Source organism: Narcine bancroftii, chromosome 3 (genome assembly GCF_036971445.1).
Source record: "Narcine bancroftii isolate sNarBan1 chromosome 3, sNarBan1.hap1, whole genome shotgun sequence".
NCBI classification, from domain to species: domain Eukaryota; kingdom Metazoa; phylum Chordata; class Chondrichthyes; order Torpediniformes; family Narcinidae; genus Narcine; species Narcine bancroftii.
Genome location: NC_091471.1, coordinates 223,299,442 through 223,323,440, shown reverse-complemented (window position 1 = coordinate 223,323,440; position 23,999 = coordinate 223,299,442). Strand labels below are relative to the sequence as shown.

Below are 23,999 nucleotides of genomic sequence, written 5' to 3'. Positions count from 1 at the left end.
GGGATCACGAAGAAAGCATGGCAGGTAACTCCACATCCTCAGTTTATGGATATTTGGTATGGCATCCTAAACCCTGGAAATTTTCTACAGATATGTGATGGAAAGTGTGCTGACCTGCTGCATCACAGACTGGAATGGGGACACCAATACTCTTAAGTGTAAAACCCTGCAAAAGGAAGTGGATACAACCCAAGACATCACAGGCAAAACCCTCCCCACTATTGATTTAGAGAATGCTGCCATTGAAGAGCAGCAGCAATCATCAAGGATCCACCCAGAACAAACTCTGTTCTCACTGGAAAGAGGTACCGGTGCCACAAGACTCGCACCACCAGGTTCAGGAACAGCTGCTTGCTACCCCTCCACCATCAGACCCCTCAACAACAAACTCAATCAGAGACTCATTTAAGGACTCTCACTTGTGCATATTATTGATTTCCTTTTGATCTCTCTGTATTGCACAGTCAGTTTTTTTACATTGTTATCTGTTTACAGTTCTTTGATGGCTTACATATATATGCTTGTACAGTTATTTTTTGCACTTGCCAGCAGAAAAAAAGAATTCCATAGTTGTATGTGATGCCATGTATGTAATCTGACACTAAATCTGAAAGGTGGAATCTAAATTACCTGATTAAAGTGAACTTTACATTATTAAGGACTACAATACTATTATATTTTTCAAATTACTCGACATTTTGCACTGTGTTTTGTCTTTTAAACTGTTTATTCTTAATGCAGCAGTATTAGACATTGTAAGAGTGAGTTTCAAGCAACTGGGAAACTCACTTATCCACCATCTACCCATCCTTGTAGGTGCCATAATGTTGAAAAATGATGTATGTTCATAGATCCACCAGATTGTGTTTCTTCTCTCTGCTCTGACCTCATTCACATTTTCTCCTGTCAAATCAGTTGCATTTAGCAACCCTGAATTGGGTTCCCCGATTCAGCTTCTCCTCTCTACCTTTGAGATACCTTTGCTTTTTTCCTACCCCACCCCTTCTGTTCCGCAAGTTAAAATACGTTCAGCTCTCCGCGGATGCAGCCTGATCTTCTATTTCCAGCATTTCCTTTTATATGATTCCAGCTGCTGCAGTTTTTGCTTTGTGGTGTTCCGAGATTTATCGTACCTCCTTTAAAATCTGTGAAATCCACCATTTTCATCAGGCAACATTTAAGCTCTACTCAAATCTTCATGAGATTGTGAATTACTATATAACGAACCATCTTGTGATGTTAGCAAACCAAGTAACTAAATTAATTAAATGTAATGCAATTGTCACGCCTGCACTCATAGAATGCATGCAAGCCAACGCACTAATTCCAGACCAGTTCAACAAACATTGTAGTGAAAAGAATGATTGAGCCAGTTCTAATGAGGACAATCCTTTCCTCTGTGATATGTTTATATTACATTTTTAGCCATGTGTCCTTCATTAGATCAAAGACGCAGTACTCTTGTTCTTTGGACTATGGAGGGCATTAGCTGAAAAAATATTTAAAGCTTTTTTATTAATTTAGGAAGCATTCCACCCTTGAAAGTTTGCATCCAAATGAACAAATCTAACTCGACTTATGGCGTGAAGCATCCAAACAACTAAAATATATTTTAACCAAAAAAATGTATCACAACAAATCAGCATGAAAGGCCTGTCTACTCCATTACAAATCACATTTTGTCATTATGATAAATATTTATTATCTTTCTATCTCTTGTATTTATTGTGTTTTTAATTCAAATAAGCATAGTTTTATCTTTTTTTAAATATCTGTTCATCTTCAGCAAGTACAAACTTTCAATATTGTACAATGTATATGGCAATAAACAGATGCCTACAGATTTAGTGTCCCAGACTGCAACAGATTTATTTGTCATATTATATCATCATACTTCATCATCCAGGAGTTGGATTGTTTTCTCTTTGAAATTGTTTAACACCGAAAGAATTCAAGAGATGGGGCTCTGTTTCCTGAAGCAGGATTCTCATTTGTGTTTCTATTTCCTTTCTTCCAGGCCATTCCCTCGTTAACGAACAACTCTCTTTACAAAGTTTGTTCTCCAGCCATCAATCCTGTACCTCTGGAAAATACCCGTTTGCTGCCATGTTTGACCCAGAGGTGAGCTTTAGAATATGTACACCCCATTCACTTCATTAAAATCGTGGAAATCACCCCTGAGTAACAAACCTGATGCTGAATTCTCCAGGCACGTCTTTGTAACATCTTAAAAAGGAGTTAAGTAAATCATCAATGCTTTGGGAGACCTAACAGCCATTGGTCTAGTTTTGGCAAGTTCTGCTCTTTGGTAGGCTATATATATTTCACTTAGCTAACCACTATTTTGAATTATTGTCTATTCTTTTATATTTAATGTAATAAATTCATTTTATCTTTTTAAAATATTTTTCATTGATTTTAATAAAGAATTTATACACATAAAAAGGATACAATTCAATGAGAGAGTACGGACAGTTATATAAACCAAATAAGATATTCATTATATCACTAACATACATAAACTGTAAATCATATCCATAATTCATATTCTAAATAGCATAAACTTTTTTTAAGAAAAAACGTTAAGAAAAAAATAGTAGAGGAGAAAAACTAAGACCCCTGACCTAACCACAATGCCAGATGCTGTAGATGACTGCTATTAAAAAAAGAATAATATAAAGAATGTGGAGAAGATATGAGTCAGACAATTTAATTGCATTTGAGTAAAATTATAAAGGAAGATAGTGAGTCAGAAGTGACCATAAATCATTTTTTAAATGTACTTTTAATTTTTATAATAATACATTTTATAATTATTATTTGTTCATATTTTATTTAATTTAATATTTTAAAAAATACTTTGTACATTTAATGTATTTAATTTCAATGTTTAGAATATGATATACTGTGTGTGTGTGTCTCTCTCTCTCTCTATAGTCATACACAGTATAATATCTAGATATAGAGATACAATAAAAAATATTTTATAGTAATTTTTAAAATGTAATAAAGTTGTCTATAAATTTTCGTTAAGCAGTACAGAGATGACAGATGGTCAATCCCAGCATTTATATTACCATTAAACTTTCCGGGAGGTTTATGACTTAGCTCAATTTAATTGTATCTCTCCTTGCTCCAAATATGGAGCCTGATTGAAGCAACACACTGTGTGCTATCCTCCTCTTTACAATTGTTCTACTCTCTTCTCCCTCCAAATAATGCTTCCAACATCACCTATAGTACTCCTTTAAACCTTCTTTCTGGTTTGATAATTTTTTGATCTCCAGGTGCAATGGAGATGATCCGAAACTGGGACCTGGACCCAACCAGACAAAACTCCCATTGACCACGTGGAATGCCAGTGACCCAAATAGCCACACCCATCCATGAGGAAATACTGACTCCACTCAAATCAGGGATGACTGCATGGTCCACCTCACTGAGGCATGACTCAATGAGGCGTAGCACACATGATGGGGTGGGGTCTTCTTAATCCATCGGATGGACCACACAGCGTCCTCAGGAAAAGCAAAAGTGGAGGTGTCTGCTTCTTCACCCACACAGTGCAGTGATCAGATGTGGCAGTGCCAGTGAGCTCTTGCACCCTGGACCTGGAATATCTTTTCTCTCATACTGTAAGGGGTGCCAGGTGATGGTAATGTAAACTTGAACTAGTTGGCATTTCCGTGAATGTGCATCTCCTGAATCATCATGATGCAAACATCAAATGTGGCCATCCAACTGTAGTGAACTGGGATTCACTAGAAGTGTCCTGTACTGATGACTGGTCCCACCTCCCGGCTCCTCCCTCAGGAACTCATATATAACCCTAGTTTCCCTCCTAAACCCAGAACCCCTCTGAAGTCTGTTTGTGAACCCTACCTGTGTTTTAAGATAATAAAAGCATTAGTTCTCTCTCCAGTCAAGTGTGAGCTTTTATATATGCTACAACAACACTTTCCTGGCCTGGTCCTTGATCTGCTCTCAATTACCAAGTTTCATTGACCTATGTTTGCCAATGAACACAATGAAGCAGGGTATGATTTTAGAATCTTCAAACTGGTTTTCAAATCCTTCCACTCCTCATCAATCTCTCTCTCTAAAACCTCCGCCAGTCCTACAAACTCCAAGGGACCAGACTCCTCTTTTTCTGGCCTTTCATGAAATCTTATTTGCCCCAAAAATGACAGTCAGGTCTTCACATCCCATCACCCTAAATGGCGGTATTCCATCAGTAAATCTCTCTAAAGGAGTTGTTATTTCCCAACTCTAGGGTGGTTTGTTATCTGCCAAAAAGCATATAGCGCCAACATTGTGTCAGTGCATGAGTTGGAGATAAGGCAGGGTGGATGACTCATCACTAACTATCCATTGTACAGGAAACAGTACAAACAAATCCCTGTTTTTACACAGTAAAAACAAATGCCTGCTGCCTTAGGACAAAGAATGAAGATACAAACTGCCGCGATTTATCCTGAAAAATAAACAGGGCAATACATTTGAAAGTCCAATGTTTGAAGGACAAATACATAAAAAGTCATGAACATAAAGCAAATCTAAGTCAACTTTTGTAATGTAGTTCCCAGTTTGATTAACAGGCTCATGATTCAATCATTAACACTATGGGTTGCTATAGGCTTGTCACCAAATTCAACTGTTCTGAACATAAAGAGGAAAGACTGCAGATGCTGTGATTGTAGTGCCATACATAAAAGGGTTGAGAACCTCAGAGGGCCATGCAGCATCCTTAGGAAGCAAAGGGTAACCAACATTTCAGGCCTGAGCCATAAATATAGAACACCAAATAGTAAAGGTTCACAATATCTGTCACAACCAAGATGCCAAATTAAATTAATCCCATCTGCATGCAGATGATCCACATTTCCCGATTCTCTGTCTAACCACCTCTTAAATATCACTACCATATCTTCTTTCACACCCATCTAGGCAACACATTCCAGCCACCTACTATTCTCTGTGGACAAAAATTTTCCTCTCGCATCTCTTTCAAATGTTCCCCCTCTCCGCTTAAAACTATGTCCTCCAATATTTGACAATTCTATCTTGGGAAGAACATAAGAAACAGGAGAAGGAATGGGCTGGCCTGACGAGCCTGTTCTGCCATTCAATGAGATCATGGCTGATTTGATGATAGCTCCATCTCCACCCATCTGAATTTTCCCCATATCCCTTAAATCCCCTACTATGTAAAAATCTAACCAACCTTGTCGTAAGTATATTTACTAAAGTACCTTCAATGGGCAGTGAATTCCATAGATTCATCACCTTCTGGGAAAAGCAGTTTCTCCTCATCTCCAAATCTACTACCCTGAATCTTGATTCTATGCTCCCTGGTTCAAGTTTGCTCCACCAATGGAAACAATTTACCTGCTTCTATCTGATCTATGCCTTCCATAATTTTATTTTTCTCTAAGGTCTCCTCTCATTTTTCTAACTTCCAGCGACTGCAGTCCCAGACGATTCAATCTCTCCTCAAAGGCCAACCCCCTCATCTCTGGAATCAACCTGCGCCACCTCCAAAGCCAGTACACCCTTCCTCATGTCAGGAGACCAGAACTGTATGCAGTGCTCCAGATGTGGCTTCACCAGTACTTTGTAGAGTTGAGCATAACCTCCCTGCTCCTAAATTCCATCCCTCTAGAAGTGAAGGCCAACATTCCATTTGCCTTCTTGATAGCCTGCTGCACCTGCAAAACAACCTTTTGCGATTCATGCACAAGCACTCCCAAGTCCTTCTGCACGACAGCATGCTGTAGTCACTTGCCATTTAAATAATACTCTGATCTTCCATATATCTTCCAAAGTGAATAACCTCACCTTGTTGGTAAAGCATCAAGATTCAGGGTAGTAGATTTGGAGATGAGGAGAAACTGCTTTTCCCAGAAGGTGGTGAATCTATGGAATTCACTGCGCATTGAAGGTACTTCAGTAAATGTACTTACGACAAGGTTGGTTAGATTTTTACATAGTAGGGGATTTAAGGGATATGGGGAAAATTCAGATGGGTGGAGATGGGCCTATCATCAAATCAGCCATGACCTCATTGAATGGCAGAACAGGCTCATCAGGCTGTCCTACTCCTTCTCCTTTTCTTATGTTCTTCCCAAGATAGAATTGTCATATACTGGAGGACATAGTTTTAAGCGGAGAGGGGGATCCACCTGCCACACCCTTGCCATTTCACTTAACCGATCTATATCTCTCTGTAGATTCTTTGTATCCTCTGCACAATTTGATTTTCTACTCAATTTAGTGTCACCAGCAAACTTGCATATACTACATTCAGTCCACTTTTTCAGATTGGTAATGAATATCGCAAACTGTTGCGGGCCCTGTAGCACCCGACTCACCACTGATTGCCATCCAGAAAAATACCTCTGTATGCCAAGTCTCTGCTTTTCATTGGTTCACCAGCCTTCTTTCCATGCTCATACATCACCCCCAACTCTATGCATCTTTATCTTCTTATTCATGCCTCTCATATGTTTAGCATGCCTCCGCTCAACCTCTGATGGTCCAGAGAAAACAATATCTCCTTCTAGCTAATGCTCTCCAATCCAGGCAACATCCTAGTGAACCTCTTCCAAAGCTTCAACATTCTTGCTGTAACACATCAACCAGAACTGTGCACTTTATCCCAAATATAGCCCAACCAAAAAGTTACATACAGCTGCAACATGACTTTTATACTTAATGCCCCTACCAATGAGGCAAGCATGATATATGCCATATTTACCATCCTGTCTACTTGAGTCATCATTTACAGGAGCTACTGACTTGTACCCCAAGATCCTTTGCATCAATGCCCCTAGATGATTGCCATTTACTGTATACTCCCCCCCCCTTACACTTGAGCTTCCAAAGCACCTCATTAAACTTCATTATAAACTCCAACTGATCCATATCCTGCTATATCCTTCTACTCACAACTCCACCACTTTTTGAGCTGTCTGCAAACTTACGAATCAAAATAAATTATATTTTGCCCAAATCATTTTGCAGAACACCACTGGTTTCAGACCTCCTATCAGAAGAACACCCTCCAAATGAATTGCAATCATTCATTTTTTTTTTGGTAAACCAAATTGTGAACACTGCCATGTCCCAATTTAAGAAAACAAGGGTGGGACTTTTCTGCAATTACCACCACTGCACAAACCACACACACACACCCACTCACCTTCTCACTACAAGACTAGCGGGTGACGCTATCACATAAGGCGCTTTCAGGTAGCCAGAATACGCGACTGTAAAGCCACCTATTCTACCCCAATGTGGCTGTCGGGTAGCCACCTAAAAGTGGAGAACCTGACCAGGAGGAGCTCTTACCTAACCCTCCTTGGGTAGGTATATTATCCGGCTTGGAGGATCCTCCTTTGCACCTGAAAGCAGCACCAGGCAAAGCGACTCGCAGCTTTCCCCTAGCAGTCCCCGGCGCGGGATGTCAGGGCTGGGGCGGCCAGTGCGGGAATGTCAGTGCTGGGGCTCGCCAGCCGCCCCAGCCCTGATGTCCTGCGCCAGCCGCTCCAGCCCTGTAGTCCCATGCCGGGGGGGGCTGTTAGGCAGTGAGGAGGGGGCTGTCAGGCAGCAAGGAAGGGGCTGTTGGCAGCCGGGAAGTGAGCTGTCAGAGAGATGCCCCAACTCAGGAGCCGGCGTTTCTCCAGTCGATTCCACCTGAAATCGGCTATAGATTCAGTCCAGATTGATGATCGAGTTTCCTCCAACTCACCTGCCGATGGAGACTGCGTGGCATTCCTCGCATCCAGCAGAGGGCAGTATCAGGGCTCACTGCTCATGAAAGAGTCCCTGAAGCTCAGATTAAATCGTAGCAGGTTTTCAATGTTGAACACCTCATCAAATCTCACACCTTAAAACTAGACATCCCTCAATTTCCCTCTGCTATATTTTGTAGCCATGTCATTTTTTTCTGCTATACTTCTGAATTTGATTAGTGTTTATTGTGAGAAAATCTAATCCATTCTTTGCAAATAATACTTTCCAGTTTATTTGTGACCTGGGATCCTATCACGTTCCTAAAAGCACTATTTCTCAGTGGCATGTTTGTGTCGTGATATTATACCCAGCATCACACAACGCTGCAAACATAGCTGATTTTTTTTATCTGATGCGTTTGGTTTGGTTTGTGTGAGGCATTAGGAATGTGTAAGTTGGCCCAAGCCTTCACTTTTCAAGATTTTGTTAGGTCTTACTTAGCAATAACTGCACGGTTAGTAGCTAGATTCTGTTCAAGCCGCTTCAGGAGAACAGTGCTATTTTCGAAGCTCTTTTTTTTCCCCTGAAAGAACTTTGCCTTGGTTCAGGCAACGCCCTACATGACACTGGGTGTCCATAACTTTGCAGGGATATTTTTTTTCCCCAACGCCCATTGTATAGATGGAGATTTACACGGAAGGACCGGGCAATGTCCTACATGCAAGTTTGCACATTCAAAACAAACACGCACACACACAAAAATAATGGCAGATGCAGGAAATCTTCTCTTTCGATATTTGCGTTAGTTTAATTGCATAAACGTTACATAGGTACCCGAGGATAAGACGGAGTATTAACAAATGCTGGGAATCTTGAGTAGGAATAATCCACCGTTAAAATAAAGAACCACTGGTTGAATTTTAGGTAACTGCCGCCCAGTTCCAATAGCGGGTTGGCGGAGCGAGGGACACAAAACGGGTCTCTTGGCAAGATCGGCTGGGGCGCCGGGTCCCCCCTAACACCTCCAATCGTTCTCCTTCACGCGTTGGGAATTTCCACTCCTGATTCGGAGTGGATGTTGTCGCGACCTCACAATGTGCCCTGGGCATTGGTCCAAGACCCTGCCCTATCAATCATCTCCTACCAGAGATGGTTTTCTGAACGGCCAACTTTGCTTCTTACCCCTTCCCACCACTGAACCTTTTGAACTCTCATAAGGCTACCTTCTCAGCACCGCGCCCTTATAGTTGGAGCAAGGGCGAAGGCACTGCGCTGTTGGATGAGGAGGAATTGTAATAAATCGGCAATTCTGACGAGTAATTGACATTTAAAATGGAAATAAATAATCTTCATCTTATCGCCTTTTCCGTTGTTCGATTTCAGTGAAGATGAGTTGTGGGCGGACAGAATCTTCTCGTTCCACATAGTGTCGCAAGATTCAGCGAAGATCTGTGGAAACTAACGAACAGGGGGTCTGAAAGGCAGTGACTCGGGTCAATCCTGCACCTCCTGTGTCATCTCGCAAGCAGAGCGTCGGCCCGTGCAGGAGGGCAGCGCGGTGAGACCAGTTCTGACGAGACTGGATGACAGGGAGATGTGTGCAGAGACGGCTCCCTTCCTCCCCGTTCAACGAGCAAGGCTAAACAGTCAGATCTGATTAAACATGAAGGCAAATCTGTCAATTCTTGGCAAGCTTTCTCTATTTGATGAGTTGTGAAATATGTATATAATTATCGTAAACTACATCTAATGGCAAGCCAGTTAAACTGGTATAGAGAAGAAACAAGCAAAGGGCATCATTGCACAGCAATAGATTTAGCATAATCTGAGAAGATTAGTGCAGCGTGAAAAGAACTGTCGATCATGTGTTTGCTTTTCTATTTGACTCTAGAGTTTAATGGTGCTTTGAATTCCCTTTCATCCACGTGCCTACGTGCCCCCAGCATTGAGAGTTTCAGCTCGGTGCCCCTCTGTGTGCGTCGTGGTTATTCTGCAAAGCATCCAGTTGTAAATACATTGAAAGTTCCCCGTGAATCTGATATTTAGTTCTTTTAAACCAGTGGTTTTTCAAACTTTTTTCTTTCCACTCACACACCACTTTAAGTAATCCCTTTGCTGTGATTAGTAAAGGATTGCTTAAAGTGGGATGTGAGTGGGAAGGAAAGGTTGGGAATCACTGCTCTGGACCCGATCGTTACTGAAACATTTTGCTTGAGAAAAAATGTTATTGGCCCTTCTTTGGAGTCACGAATCCGTGCACATAACGAGTCAACGAGGTACGATTAAAACAGTGTTTTTCAAACTTTTTCTTTCCACTCACATCCCACCTTAAGTCATCCCTTACTAATCACAGAGCACCTATTGCAGAGGGATGACTTAAACTGGAATGTAAGTGGAAAGGTTGAAAAGCACTGTTTTAAACCTTTCGGTTAGAAACAATGAACTCGTCCGAATTGACACATGCAGATGTTGGCATTGGATGTTCACGGGAAATCATTACTCGTCGATGCTCATGAAAGAGGGTATTTAAAGTCGTCTTCCTAACTTTATTTGGCGTGTGTGACATGTGGTGCTGTGTCCGCGCAGGGAGCTCGACAGGATGCGTCCGATTAGCGCCATTCAATAGCGAACAGAGAGCAGATCACATGCAAAGCCCGGAGTAAGCCGTGCGATCCCCCCTGCACCTCAGACTCAGCATCGTTGAATGGTTTGTCTTCCTCATCTCCGCGTTGTTTTGCAGGATGAGTCAGAGAGGATTTGGACTCTATTAAACTGTCAATGAGTGCGTGGGGAAGGGGCGGGTCGTCCCTTTGTCAAAGGAAAATCTCAAACCACATAATGTGAATGATATCAGTTTGCACTTCGCATGAGCGTCGCACGTGAGTTTAATTCAGGACGTGATCAGGGAACGTGTGCGAGTTAACTGCTTCTTGGACGAGAGAGAAAAAAAGACCGTCTAAGATGCTTTATAATTCGCATAGAAAATATTCGACCGTAAATAAAGAGGTCGGGAAGGACAGGTAAAAAAAAAAGCCCATTGTTTCTTTGGAAAACTTGGATAAGACGGCTCCTTTCCTCCCCGCATAAAAAAAGGGTGCATTGATTTGTCAGAATGAATTACGTTTTAGAGGACTCGAGAGTGGTCCTTGCAAAAAGACGCTGATAAGATATCGAATCACTTCGAGGTCAAAATGAAGTACTTGTTCCTGGTGGAATAAAAACCTTTGCAACAGCGCGCTGCCCTCCGATATTATTCAGAAAGACGTGGTTACATTTTCTAACCTTGCAGGACAGGTCCTCATCGCCGGAGCAGTCGATTAGTACCTTGGAACAATTCGCGGTCTGGCTTATATAGGATCTGTCACCTCTCGCCATCTGAGATGTAGTTGGCTTTTTTGAAGTCTGCTTTGATTTAAGGGAGTGAAGCGGTGTGATTGGTCGGGCCGAAACTCTGCCCTGTGCTAGGAGACATAACACAGTGCGTCTGCACTCAGATAGGAACAGAGCAGCGGAGCCCGAAAGAATCAAGTGGGACGTTAAAAGCGAGCGGCGACTACAGCCTCACGGCATCAGTACGCAGCGTGCGCCACCCGAACTCAGGAAAGGTTGGAAGAAAGTGATCCTCTCACCAGTCAGCTACCTGCAGCCGCGCAGAATTCGGGAGGGGGGGGGGGCAGCCTTGGAAATTTGGAGGGTGGGAAATAACCAAAGCCAGCTCTTGCTTTCGTGACTGCAGAGCTGCTGCTTGCAGACGAGTGCGTTGTTTTAACGAGGATGGGCAGATTTCAAGCGCTGGTGTTGGTGCTGTGCGTCGGATGGAGCTGCTTCGCCGCCGCCGTCTCGGATCTGCTGAAAGATCACCTCCGCGGGCTGCAGGGGATTCCTGGCTTGGGGGAGAGGTCAACAGCGTCCTGGGAGAAGAGCCCCACCATCCCCAAGGCATCAGACCTACCCCAGGACACGATGTCGGAGCACATGATGATGATCTATGACAAGTATAATAAAGCTGGCCACCAGTTCAAGGAAAGCAACACGGTCCGTAGTTTCAAAGCTAACTTGGGTGAGTAATGAGGGAAGGACGACTGCACGGGACGGCTTGCCGTCACTAGAAACTGCTTCGTGACCGAACCCCCTCCCAATTCCCACCGATGGGTTTTAGCCTGGTCTCACCCGCAGCACAAGAACACCAGCAAACCTGCACTGTGCAAAGGTTGCTGGTAATCATTCAATAGATGAGTGAATGTAATACAGATAAAGGTAGTCCTAATAATGTTCAGGTGCCTAGTAATTCATGGTTAGGTGAAGTATTCCTGTGCACCAACGCTTCTGACGCCAACCCCACTACCTTCACTGCAGCTGGGGTTAAATCAATCTGCTCCGTGCTCTTCAGACACCCTGATTAAATGACACGGAAAAGTGCTGGATGTACTCTCTCCCCATTAAGAGCTGCTAATTTTCCAAACAGTATTTGAGTCACTGTAGCTCAATGTTAATAACTCTGCATAAGCCCTCCAGTAGAAAGCTGTCGCGTCACTAACACTGCGCTCTTCTCGTTTTCTCCCTTGCTGCCCAAAAGGTGCCCCGGAGGGAGGGGAGAGGAGGGGGGGGTGGCGGTTCTTCGGAGGGTTGGCCCCGCTGGGTCACTATTCCACTCGAGTCGCTGCGCCTGCTAATGTCGGCAAGTGCTGATGTCTTCTTCCGTCCAGTCAAGAAAAGAAGTGTCTTTCCAGTGTCCACACGGGTATTTCCCGCATCTGTTACGTGCGATTTGAGGAGAGATCTCTGGATTTTCTGCCTTTCCAACACGAGGAGCGTCGCCATCTCGTTGGCAGATAATGGGAGACTCATCAAATAGGATGGGGTTCCTGACGTTCACGCTCGGTGGCATAACGATTGTGTATTCCCCAGGGGCATCTTCCATATGATCTATCTATCTATCCATCTATCTAATATGTGAGTGTGTGTGTGTGTGTGTATATATATATATCTATATAGATAGATATATATGTGTATTTTTATATATATATGTGTGTGTGTGTATGCATATATATATATGTATGTTTATATGTGTATATATATTTATTTATGTGTGTGTATATATGTATATATGTGTATATATATAGATAGATATGTATGTATATATATATATATAAATATATATATATATATATGTGTGTGTTTGTATATATGTGTCTATATATATATGTGTGTGTGTTAAAGACTTTGAGACCTGCATTAAGTTAATCGTGAAGCTCAAACTTCATAGGAAGTCAATAGTTACGTTGCAGACACAATCAAGAAATTTGGCCCCCCACGGGCAGTCTAAAACGGAATGTGCAGGAATTTGGAGTCAATTCCTGCCCCACGATTTATCCTGCGGGACCCCTACAACTTTCTGGAGAAAGTCTGCATTGTAATACCTACCGGTAAAAATTCGTTGGCGGTCATCCACTCTCCTACACGTCCAAACCACCCCCCCCCCCCCCGCCCCCCACCTCCGGGACTGTTGCACTCAGGTGCTGATCGTCCAAAAAGGCGCCCAGTGTGAACGACCACACGGGCAGTCATTATGTTCACTTTTTCCGCGATTTTTCCCGACTTTGCAGTCTAAAAAAAACATAAGTGAAACGCCAACTCCTGCAGGCGCTGCGATTGTAGTTGAAAGCACTGGAAGAACTCGGCCGGTTAAGAGTATGGGCGAGTTATGATTTGATGTCATCTGAAGATTCAGATTCAACCATAAACCTGAAGAGCAAAGTTCGGGCTGCTTGTAAATATTTGAATCGCAAGATTAGATTAGAGTCATGAAATTACTTACAGGTATACAGTTTGTTTCCTTTATTTAATTATCTGTATTGCTTTTTCCAAGATTTAGAGTAAACTGCTTTGGCTGGTGTGGGATAAAGAAACGTGGACACGTATAGGATTCCTGCCTTCAGTGCCAGCCCATGATTAACTAACTCATTTCTCAACCAGTAACGTTCATCTGGAAATTATATTAACAAGTTTTGCTTGTTTTGCTAGCATACTTGTAGAATCTGTTCCTAAAATCAAAAATTGTTCACTAAATATTGGATATCAGTTGTATTGTTTAGGGTAATAACTTATTTTAAACAAGTAAGAGATGCATAGGATTGTAGAAAGTTATGAACGTTCAGGTTTCAAATCTTTTGGGCTATTCAATGGGGTCAGATTGGCTTAACCATAATTTTAATTACAAATTCTGGAAATGTTCAGGAGGTCAGACAACATCTGCAGAAAGAAAGAAAGAGAAAACAGATAAGGTTTCAGGTTTCACTTTTTTCTTTCACTTTGCTTTTTTTTGCATATTTTATTTATTGTTTAAAAATAAGGCATACAATCAAATAAAGGATACAAATATACAAAATTTTCTCCATTTTCCCTCCCTTTCCCCCTCCTCCCTACCCCCCCCCCCCCCCCACATACTACCCAAAAGAAAAAAGGAGTCAACACATATAACAATCAAACCGCCACTATGTTTGGTGCCATCTCAATACAGGCAAAAAAAAATCTCCACTACATATTTAAACCCATATATTTAACACTTTAACAAAAAAGAATAATTATTAAGTAAATTATGTTACCTTTTTCCAGTGGTATACAGGATCTCATCTCCATATGGCATCTTTGAATACATAACTTCATTTTTCCAAGTAATAGCTAAACATTTTCTCGCCTCAGCCAATGCTACTTGTATAAATGCAATTTGAAACTTATCTAATTTCAATTCCAGGCTCAATTTCTTAATATATCCCAATAAAAATACTAAAGATCAAATGAATTTCACGTTGCATTTAGAGTGTGTGGACTTTTTTTCTCACATTGCACAAACACCAATAATCTCAATTTGGCTGACATCATTAATCGCAGTTTGCCCCTAATGAATCTATCACAAAATTTTGGATCATTTTGAAGTAAGACAGTTTTTCATCTCATTGTGCAATCAAAAATGCCTGATAAACCTAAGAACCAGTCCACTGACATAAATTCTAAAAATATCTGCCCCTGAGGGCAATTTTTCTATGTACCTTCATAATCAGCGTTTAGCATACGACAACTTTAAGAGACAGAAAAATAACAAAATTTCTTTTTAAACTCTGTCATGCACACATTCATATGAATGGGTGGGCCACTAGTGACCCATACCCATGTGAGTGCAACAATTGTTACTGCCTTACATAAAGTGGGGTGTAATCCTTCAGTGATAGTGACTGTACAAGTAAATGCTCTCAGACCAACAGCAAGAAAAAAAGTGAAGTGTTCTCTTCCCATAAAGAAACAGGATGCTAACCCAAAAGTGGCAATTTCAATCCATCTCAATCAATGCTGGTTTACTACTTGTTGTTATAAGGACAGGGGTAATTCATTTTGATCAGCATATTTTAAAGAAAACTTGCAATGTTGGTTTAATTGTGATCATTTTAGCAAAATTAATTACCAGGTTCAAAATTATTTTCCATTGTAACACTCTAATACCTTAGTTTTATTGTACATAATTTTCACCTTATGTAGCTCAAATTTTGTCCCATCGCATTGTTAAACAATCACTCAAAACTGAATCTTATCTATGTGAACCAGAGACTCACTTAAAGTAATAACTATTTCCCTCCATTTTAAACCAAGGAATGCAATCCAATTTAGCTGTGAATTAAAAAAAAATGATGGCACTCAGATTTCATGAATGAGCACATGATGTGCAAGTGGATTAGGCTTCACACTACAATGCATCCAGTCTATAAATTCTGACATGTAGTTGGCTTTTCCAGTTCAGAATGCTGCTAAATTGTACCATTCTTTTGGGAAGGTTAATTTTAATGGGGAAAGAGCTCCCCCTGTCATCAAAGATGTGTGATCTGTAAATTATCCAGTTTCAGATAATCTCACTGTACTGCTGTCGCATTCCCACAGATTAGAACCTTTCGGAAAGTCGTCTATAACCAAAATCAGAATCAAGATTTATTGTCATGAACAAGTCATGAAATTCGATGTTTTGTGGCAGCATTCATATTATAACCACCTTAGGACATTACTATATAAAAAAATAGTGCATGAAAAGTAAGGCAGTGTCTTTGGTTCATTGATCATTCAGGAATCTGATGGCAGCAGGTAAGAAGCCGTCCTTGTGCTGCTGAGTGCTCGTCTGTACCTTTATCCCGATGGTAGAAGAGTGAAGAGGTTATGGCCTGGGTGGTGGGGGTCTTTGAGGATAGAGGCTGGTATTTTTAAGACACCACCTCATGTAGGTGTCCTCGATGGAGTGAAGGCTGGTGCCTGTGATGTCGCAGGCCAAATTAACAATGCTCTGGTGTTTATTCTTGTTCTGAGAGTTGGCACCTCCATACCAGGCAGTGATGCAACCAGCCAGAATGCTCTCCATGCTACACCTGTAGAAATTTATGAGGGTCTTTGGTGACATACCGAATCTCCTCAGACACCTCACAAAGTAAAGCTGCTGGTGGGCCTTTTTTTGTGATTTCATCAACATGGAGGCTTCAGGACAGATCCTCAGAGATGTTGATACCCAGGAATTTGAAGTTCTTGACCCTCTCCATGATTGAGCCCTCAATGAGGACTAGATCATGTTCCCATGACTTCCTCCAGAAGTCCACAATCATCTTGTTTTGTTGATGTTGAGTGAAGGTTGTTGTTGTTACACCATTGAACGAGCTGATTTAGCTCCCTCCTGTACGCTTCCTCATCGCCATTTGTGATTCTGCCAACAACTGTGGTGCCTTCGGCAAACTTGTTGGAGTTGTGCCTGGCCACACAGTCATTGGTGTATAATGATTAGAGCAGTGGGGTAAGCACGCATCCTTGAGGTGTGCCTGTGTTGATGATCAGTGAGGAGGAGACACTGTTTCCAATTCATACTGACTGTGGTCTTCCAATGAGAAAGTCAAGGATCTAGTTTCAGATGGGGGTACAGAGGATTGTATCTGCTTGACCAGCACTGAGGGAATAATGGTATTGAAGGACACACTGTAGCCGATGAAGAGCAGCCATATGTATGAATTGCTGTTTCGAGGTGATCCAGAGCTGAGTAGAGAGCCAGCCATATTGTACCTGCTGTGGATCAATTGTGGCAATAGGCGAATTGCAGTGGGTCGAGATCTTTGCTTAGGGATGTGTTAATTCTGGCCGTGACCAGCCTCTTGAAGCATTTCCTCACAGTAGGTTTAGTGCTACTGGGCGGTACCAGGATGATTGAGGTGCAAGGGAATGGGTAATCAAGAGAGGCTTGCCAAGAATTTTCATAATTTTGAGATACATACCAATGGGCTTCACTTTCCTGGGGTGTATTTATGTTTATACTTCACACGTTGCCTGAGAGATACAGGGAGGATAACATTATAAAACAAGGTTAAATTATGTAGCGTGAAGAGATAATCATGGACCTGTAGTAAACTGGAGAGTAAATCAATAAATGAGATATAATTATGTCATACATGTGAATAAAACAAAGTCTGTTGATAAACAAAATGCCAAGCAAGACATTTATAATTCTGCATGGAAAAGGCAGAGAAAGAGTTTGCTTTCAGACCCTACTCTAAGGCAGAGAATATATCAGTAGATCTACACATGACTGGATAGGATACATATCTTAAACCCAGTGGCTGAGAAGGCTGAAGCCTAGGGGCCTGGAAGGGAGAAGGACCTGGCAGCAGTGGGAATGTCAGGCTCCCAGCAGGAATGGGGATGGCGGGCTCCCGGATATCGACCCTAATACATCTAACGTAACAACGTCACTTTATTCTATTCAACGAAGGGTGGGGTGGGGGCAAAGTCGGGGAGCCTTACTAAAGCTCAGCCTAGATGGTGAATGACAATGGCATATATTTAACATATCAGGTTTAATATGTCTTGCATTTGTGCTCTGCAGGATTGGTTTCATTTTAAATATTAAACACCTGTCAATAATCCACACAAACCATGATTAGAGCTGGTTACCAGAAATCTAACATTTAGGCCAAGTGTTCCACCTATTTGTTATTTACACATCCTTTAGGTTTTTTTGTATCTATCCCAAGTACATAAGTTTTAGATTCCATTTCTGTCACTGTCCTGCACCTCGAATACTGATCCTCATTCACAGAAGTTTAAACAGACACACATGGCTGTTAAAAACCAATCAAAAGGAAACATTGCAGATACTGGAAGGAATATAGGAAAATGCTGACCGCATTCAGCAGGGCAGCAGGAACACTGGGCAGAGAAACTGAGTTAAGGTTTCAGGGTGACGAGCTTTATTCAGAACCAGGAAATGCTCATAATCAAACATTTTTAGTTGCAGAGTAGGGAGAGAGAAGAAAGAAAGTGTCTGCGATAATGTCGCAACTAACAAAAGATGGCTGACACATTGCCGAGCCCCCATTTGGAGCATCACATTCGAGGTTGGTCACCATGCCGCAGGAAAGATGTGCTCACGCTGGAGGGGGTGCAGAGAAGATATATGAGGATGTGCCAAGATTCGGGGGCTGAGAGGTTGAAAAAGCATGGGCTTCACACCTTGGAGCAGAAGAGGACAGGGGTGATCTCATAGAGGTGTACAAAATAATGAGAGGAATCGATCAGGCAAATACGAAGAGTCTTTTGCTTGAGTAATGAAATTGGTAACCAGTTTTAGGTGGGGCAGGAGGGTGGTGGGGGAGAATACTCACCAGGAGCCTGAGGGGTGTATGGAGTTAGCTGCAAGAGGAGGGGGTTGAGGGAATGTGTAAGAACATTAGGATATGCACAGAGAAGGTGGTTTTAGATGAATATGGTTCCAACGCAGACAGGTGGGAAAAGTGTGGGTGGAATATTTTGGTCAGCATGGGAAGCTTCGGCCAGTTTTGATACTGTAAATGTAAAAGGTAAAGGTTCAAACATTGTTATGCAATACCATCTTTAGAATGTAACGTATGTGAAATTCTTTAACTTTTATCTACCGTAAGGCAGACAGAGAGTCGCCACTTTGTCCAGCTCCACTCACAGAAACCCTACAGTGCCTGGTATTCCTGGGCAGTCTCCCCTCCAAGTACTGACAAGGCCGGACTTTGAGGTATGATTGTGACAGAGATTTGTTGCTGGTTGAAAAGCAGTGATGAAGGCTTGTTAATCTTAGCTGACCTGTCTGGAGTAGAAGGAGGAAAGGCAACATGGTATTATGGTGATCAGCATTGCTGCTTCACAATTGCAGAGAGTTAGGTTTGATCCTAACGCCCATTGTGAGTTTGCATGTTTTCACATTGACCATATTAGGTTTCCTCCCAGTTCTCTAGTTTCCTCGCACATCTCCAGTTTGAAACTCTCTAGTCCAGCACCCTTAAGACAAGGTGTCAAGGAAATCTGGACTTAGACTTCTTAATCAAATACTCTATCGAATACTCTATCAAACTTCTCCTAGTTCACTCTGGAAAGAATACCCAGCTTGCATTGGGAACTTAAATGCGAAGGAATGAAGAAAGCAGCAAATCTAGCCAGGCCCACCGTGAGGCGCTGCCTCTAAAGGACTCCCATTGCCCTGATCACAAACTTTTCTCATTGGTACCTTAAAGCACAGATGCCCGACGTCCTGTTCTTTCAGATTCAAGAAAAGTTTTTTTTTCTCAATGGCTGTCTATGATCTTAAAACTCCCCTTACTGACCTCATGAATTATTCTGGGACCACAATTAAAACACAGTCTGCTTACACCTTTGGCACTACTTTGTTTACTGAAAATTTTGTCTTGCACTAACAATTTATTACTGTATATTTTGACATATAAGTCGGCTGGTGTATAAGTCAACCCCCTCTTCTTCAGCCTCATTTTAAGGGTTTTATGGTATATGTCAACCCCTGTTTTTTTGAGAGTTTATTTGGGATTCACGGCTCAACTTACCTGCTGAAATATATGAAATCTATCTTTTACAGTTAATATCTCTTTCCATTCTGAGGTAATTGTAGATTTTGTTTTGCAAAAGTGCTGATTTGGTTGCAGCAGGAAAGAATTTTGGTACATGTACATTGCACTTGGGAGGTGTACTACAATATGCTCATTATTTTATTACTGCAGTTCGAGAGAAATTAAAGAAGCATTCTACAGACATTATTTCTACAAGTTAAGATTTTTCCTCAGTCGAAGTCTGGGAGAGATTTTTCTGTGTGTCTTCATAATCAAGGTTCAGCACTTGATCACTTATATAATAGATAACAAAATATTTATTTAAGTATTTTTTAAAATAAATCTGGAGTTTTACCTGGAAAACTGTAAGTTGTTTCACATTGCAAGGTCAAATGTAGGGGGACTGTTTACATTAAATAACTTAGCTCTCTGTAAAATTATTGATGTGCAGAGGTATTTGGACATTCAGTTCCATCGATCCTTGCAGTTAGATACAATGAAAAAGAAGGTGCATGCTTGGCTTCACTGGGTAGGGCATGAAGTATATATGTAAGGTGGTCATGTTGCTCTATGTTAACTTTAGTTAGACTGTACTTGGAATATGATGTGGCGGTTTTGGAAAGGTTACAGAAGAGATTTAGCAGGATGTTGCCTGAATCAGACTGCATAAGGTATGAGAAAAGGCTGGAAAAATGAATTGTTTTCTCTGGAGCCTCGAAGGTTGAGGGGAGAGCTGATATAGAAGCTTATAAAATAATGAGAGTCAGGCAGTCAGAATCCTTTTCCTAGGGTTAAAAAGTCACATGCTAGAAGACCAGCATTGTAGGTGAGAGGCAGAGGTTTATAGGAGATGAGCAGGCAAGTGTTTTTTTTTTACACAGAGAGCAGTGGGTGTCTGGAACGGCTGCCAGGAGTAGTGGTGGAAGCAGATGCAACAGTAACATTTAAGAGGCATCTTGATTGTGCAGGAAATAGAGGGATGGGTATACAATATATCAGATGCAAGGAGTGAAGTTATAGTGTAAATTGGGCTCTGTGTTCAGCCCGGAGATGTGGGCTGAAGGGGCTGATCCTGTGTTGTTTGTTCTTTGTTATACTAACATGCTTGAAAAAGAGTAATATTAAAGGAGTGAGATTATGTGAAAAGAAAATATTGGAGGACGATAAATTTAAGACAAGATTTAATTTGAATTTTAATTTACTAGCCCATGCCACCCAATTGCACTCGTGTGACCAATTAATATACCAACCCTGCATGTCTTAGGAAACTGGAGCATCCAGGGGAAACACACATGGACACTGGGAGAATGTAGAAACTCCTTACAGGCAGTTACTATTCGAACCCAGGTCGTTCGCACTTTATCCTCTCCTCTGGGATAACTGTGTAGCTCCATTAGGTCAAAGGTGTTCTGCATCTTTTCTTGTGCCTGACATGTTTCTGATTGAGGAGTTTCCAGGTTTATTCTTGGGGAGTGGGGGGGGGGGGGGGGGGGAAATAAAGGAATGTTGAACATGTTGGCATGTGATTGGCAGATGAGGATATTTACTTCTGCCCTTGTCCCACTGGGTGGTCGAGGTCACAAATCAATGTCGCTTATTAAGTACCTCCTCTTAAATTTTAAAATTGGACTGTAAAAGCTGCTCTGGATTTATTATAAAAAGTTTGAGAACCCACATCCCATGGCTTGGAAAGAGGTGAAGATGAAAGGTTGTCATCTTTCAGTGTTCCGCAGATTCTTAAAAAATATCTCCTGGATTTTAATGTAGCAAATGCAAGGACATTTGGGTTAGAGGGTTGAAGTGGGTGGTGGGGTTGGGGGTAGGGGAGAGACAAACAGGGAAAGACAGACTAATTAGCCTGACATCAACAGGAGGAAATTGTTTGTTTCTGTTTATTAGGAAAGTGGTCTTTTTTTAAAATTATCTTTCTCTTCAATTTTCTATCTTCCTTCTTCTATTATGGAGATTCATTTGGGGGTGGGGAAGGAGGGATGGAGTTAGTTGAAAAGAGGGACAACCTGTATCAATGATCCTTTATGTTTCACTTTATTCTATCTGTAATGTTAATTCTTTTCTTTTGAAAATTTTATTTTTCATTTGCATCAATACATACATATAAATTCTTCATCATATAACAGAACAATGTAATAAAAACAATACAAAATGATATATACATTTTTTCTTTTTATCCTCCTCCCTCCCCCCTCCCCAAAGAAAAAGAAAAGAGAGAAAACACCTGAATTTATTTATCATTCACTATACATATTTTCCTAACATATTATTCTATCCTGTACATATTAACTGGGAAGACCGGGTGTTATGGACGACGTGGATGGACTCTTACTGATGAAATCCATATATGGTTTCCAAATCATATAAAAATACTCAGGTTGATTCCTTAAATTATACGCAATCTTTTCCAATGGTCTACAATTTTGAATTTCCGTATGCCATCTGTCCAACCTTATAAAATGATCTGATTTCCATGTTACTGCCTTACATTTCCATGCCACCACTATTGCTGCATTCAAAGAATTTTCATTGATATTTGTTGAACTTCAATTTACTATCAGTGCCATATAAATTACCAAGCAAAAATATTCTGGGATCTTTTGGTGTCAGTATCTTCATAATTTGTCCCAATTATATATTCAAGTCTTCCCAAAATGTTCCCATTTTTCCACAAAACCAAACTGCATGTAATAAGGTTCCTGTTTCTTTGTTGCATCTGAAACATTTGACAGAACAATTTGAATTCAGTCCATGCAAATGATGCAAAGTGTAGTTTAATTGGTGCAAAAAATTATATTGTATCATTTGATATATAACATTAACTGTATTAGTTACACTCTCCTGGCACAATCTTGACCAGACCTCATCATGAATTTGTATATTTAAATCTTTTTGCCATTTTTTTTACTTAAATAGTTCCTTTTTCTGCATTGTGCCTTATAATTGGATATATATATTAGTAATACATTTCTCAATAAATGTATGAATTATTAAATACTCAAATGGGCTCAGTTCCGGAAGTCTGAAGTTCACGCATAATTTCTTTTTTAAATATGATTTAAGCTGATAATATGAAGAAATAGTTTGATTTGGTATATTGTATTTCTCTTTCATTCATTCAAAAGTCAAGAAAAAAACCTAAGAAACAATCTTTTATCTCTTTATCCCATTATTGTGCCAGATAGCAAAGAAAGGATTATTGATACTTGTTTAGCCATAAAATTAAAATAAAATATCCAGAAAAAAGGTTAGAGGAAACTGAACATTTTTTTTGGAGTTGGGCAGTATTAATGAAAATTTTAAAATAAACTTGTAGATGCAGAAATATGAAATAAACAGAAAACCATGGAAAATCTCAGCAGGTCGGACAGCATCTGTGGAAAGAGAAACCCTACAGGTTGAAGATTTTTCACCTGTTAGATGCTGCCTGCATTTGCCAACAGTTTCCATCATTTTGTATTTATTATGAATGGATTCAGAACAATTTATTTTGACAGGGAAATCATTATCAGATTTATTAACATTTACTAGATTTATGCAGTTGTAAATGGCAAAATAGAAAGTAAATGTAAAAAAGACAATGATGGAGAAACTCAGGTGGTCATACAGTGTAGTTTATGCAGCCAAGATTTTGGGCTTGAGCCCTTCATCAATGTATGGACAAACTGTGGGCAGGCACCCAAACAAAATATTGGAGAGGAGGGGTGGGGGGGGGGGAGGAGCTCAGTCCCACAGACAGGAGGCAATAGGTGGATAAATGAGGGTGGGCACACCAGCAAGCAGGGGAAGGGTGGATGGCTCTGTGAATGGGGAGAGAAGGGGGTGGAGAGCTGGAGGAAAGAAGACAAAGGGAAGGGAGGAGAACTACTCTCCAAATACAAATATGAGGATTGGAGTGGCGTGGAGAATTGAAGAGGTTGGCTACTAGGAGATCCCTGTAATTGATGTAGACAGAACAAAGTTGCTCAGTGAAGTGATCACCCAGTCTCTCCAATGTAGAGAAAGCCTCAAAGGGAGCATTGAATGCAGTAGATCACTCCCACGGGTACATAGGTGAAGTGTTGCTTCACTTGAAAGGCATGTTATGGGCCATGAATGGCAGTGAGGGAGGAGGTGGGGGCACAAGTGTGGCACCCTGTGGTCACAGGAGAAGGTGCCGGGTGGGCACAATTGGTGGGAAGGGATGAGTGCATGAGGGAGTCACTATAGGGAGGGGTCCCTGTGGAAGGCAGAGAGGGGAAGATCTATCTAGTAGTGGGATCATGTTACAGAGAATAATATGTTGGATATGAAGGCTGGTGGGGTGGTAGGTGAGGTCAAGGGGAATCCTGTGTTTGTTATGTCTGGGAGCAGAGGGGACAAGGGCAG

At 41.2% G+C, this 23,999-nt stretch overlaps 1 protein-coding gene and 2 long non-coding RNA genes across 6 annotated transcripts in view; 1 reads left to right on the top strand and 2 right to left on the bottom strand.

Annotated features, from left to right (window-relative positions):
* LOC138758179 (uncharacterized) overlaps window positions 1–7,670 on the bottom strand; it is a 70,609-nt gene extending 62,939 nt beyond the window's left edge. The window contains exon 1 of the long non-coding RNA XR_011354195.1: window positions 7,351–7,670. This is a non-coding gene — a long non-coding RNA (uncharacterized lncRNA). The remainder of the gene's footprint in view (window positions 1–7,350) is intronic.
* Window positions 7,671–8,517: 847 nt separating this feature from the next.
* Window positions 8,518–11,834, bottom strand: LOC138758176 (uncharacterized). Its single transcript, XR_011354192.1, has 2 exons — window positions 11,017–11,834; window positions 8,518–9,387 (listed from the first exon to the last, which is right to left on the bottom strand). It is a non-coding gene; the product is annotated as an uncharacterized lncRNA (long non-coding RNA).
* The window catches only part of bmp3 (bone morphogenetic protein 3), a 38,519-nt gene continuing 25,378 nt past the window's right edge, over window positions 10,859–23,999 (top strand). For 2 of the 4 annotated variants that reach the window (XM_069926738.1, XM_069926736.1), the window contains exon 1: window positions 10,859–11,794. In XM_069926738.1, coding sequence (XP_069782839.1) covers window positions 11,509–11,794 — 286 coding nt within the window. In that variant the 5' untranslated portion in view covers window positions 10,859–11,508. The remainder of the gene's footprint in view (window positions 11,795–23,999) is intronic. The other 2 variants (XM_069926737.1, XM_069926734.1) reach the window with 2 other exon arrangements.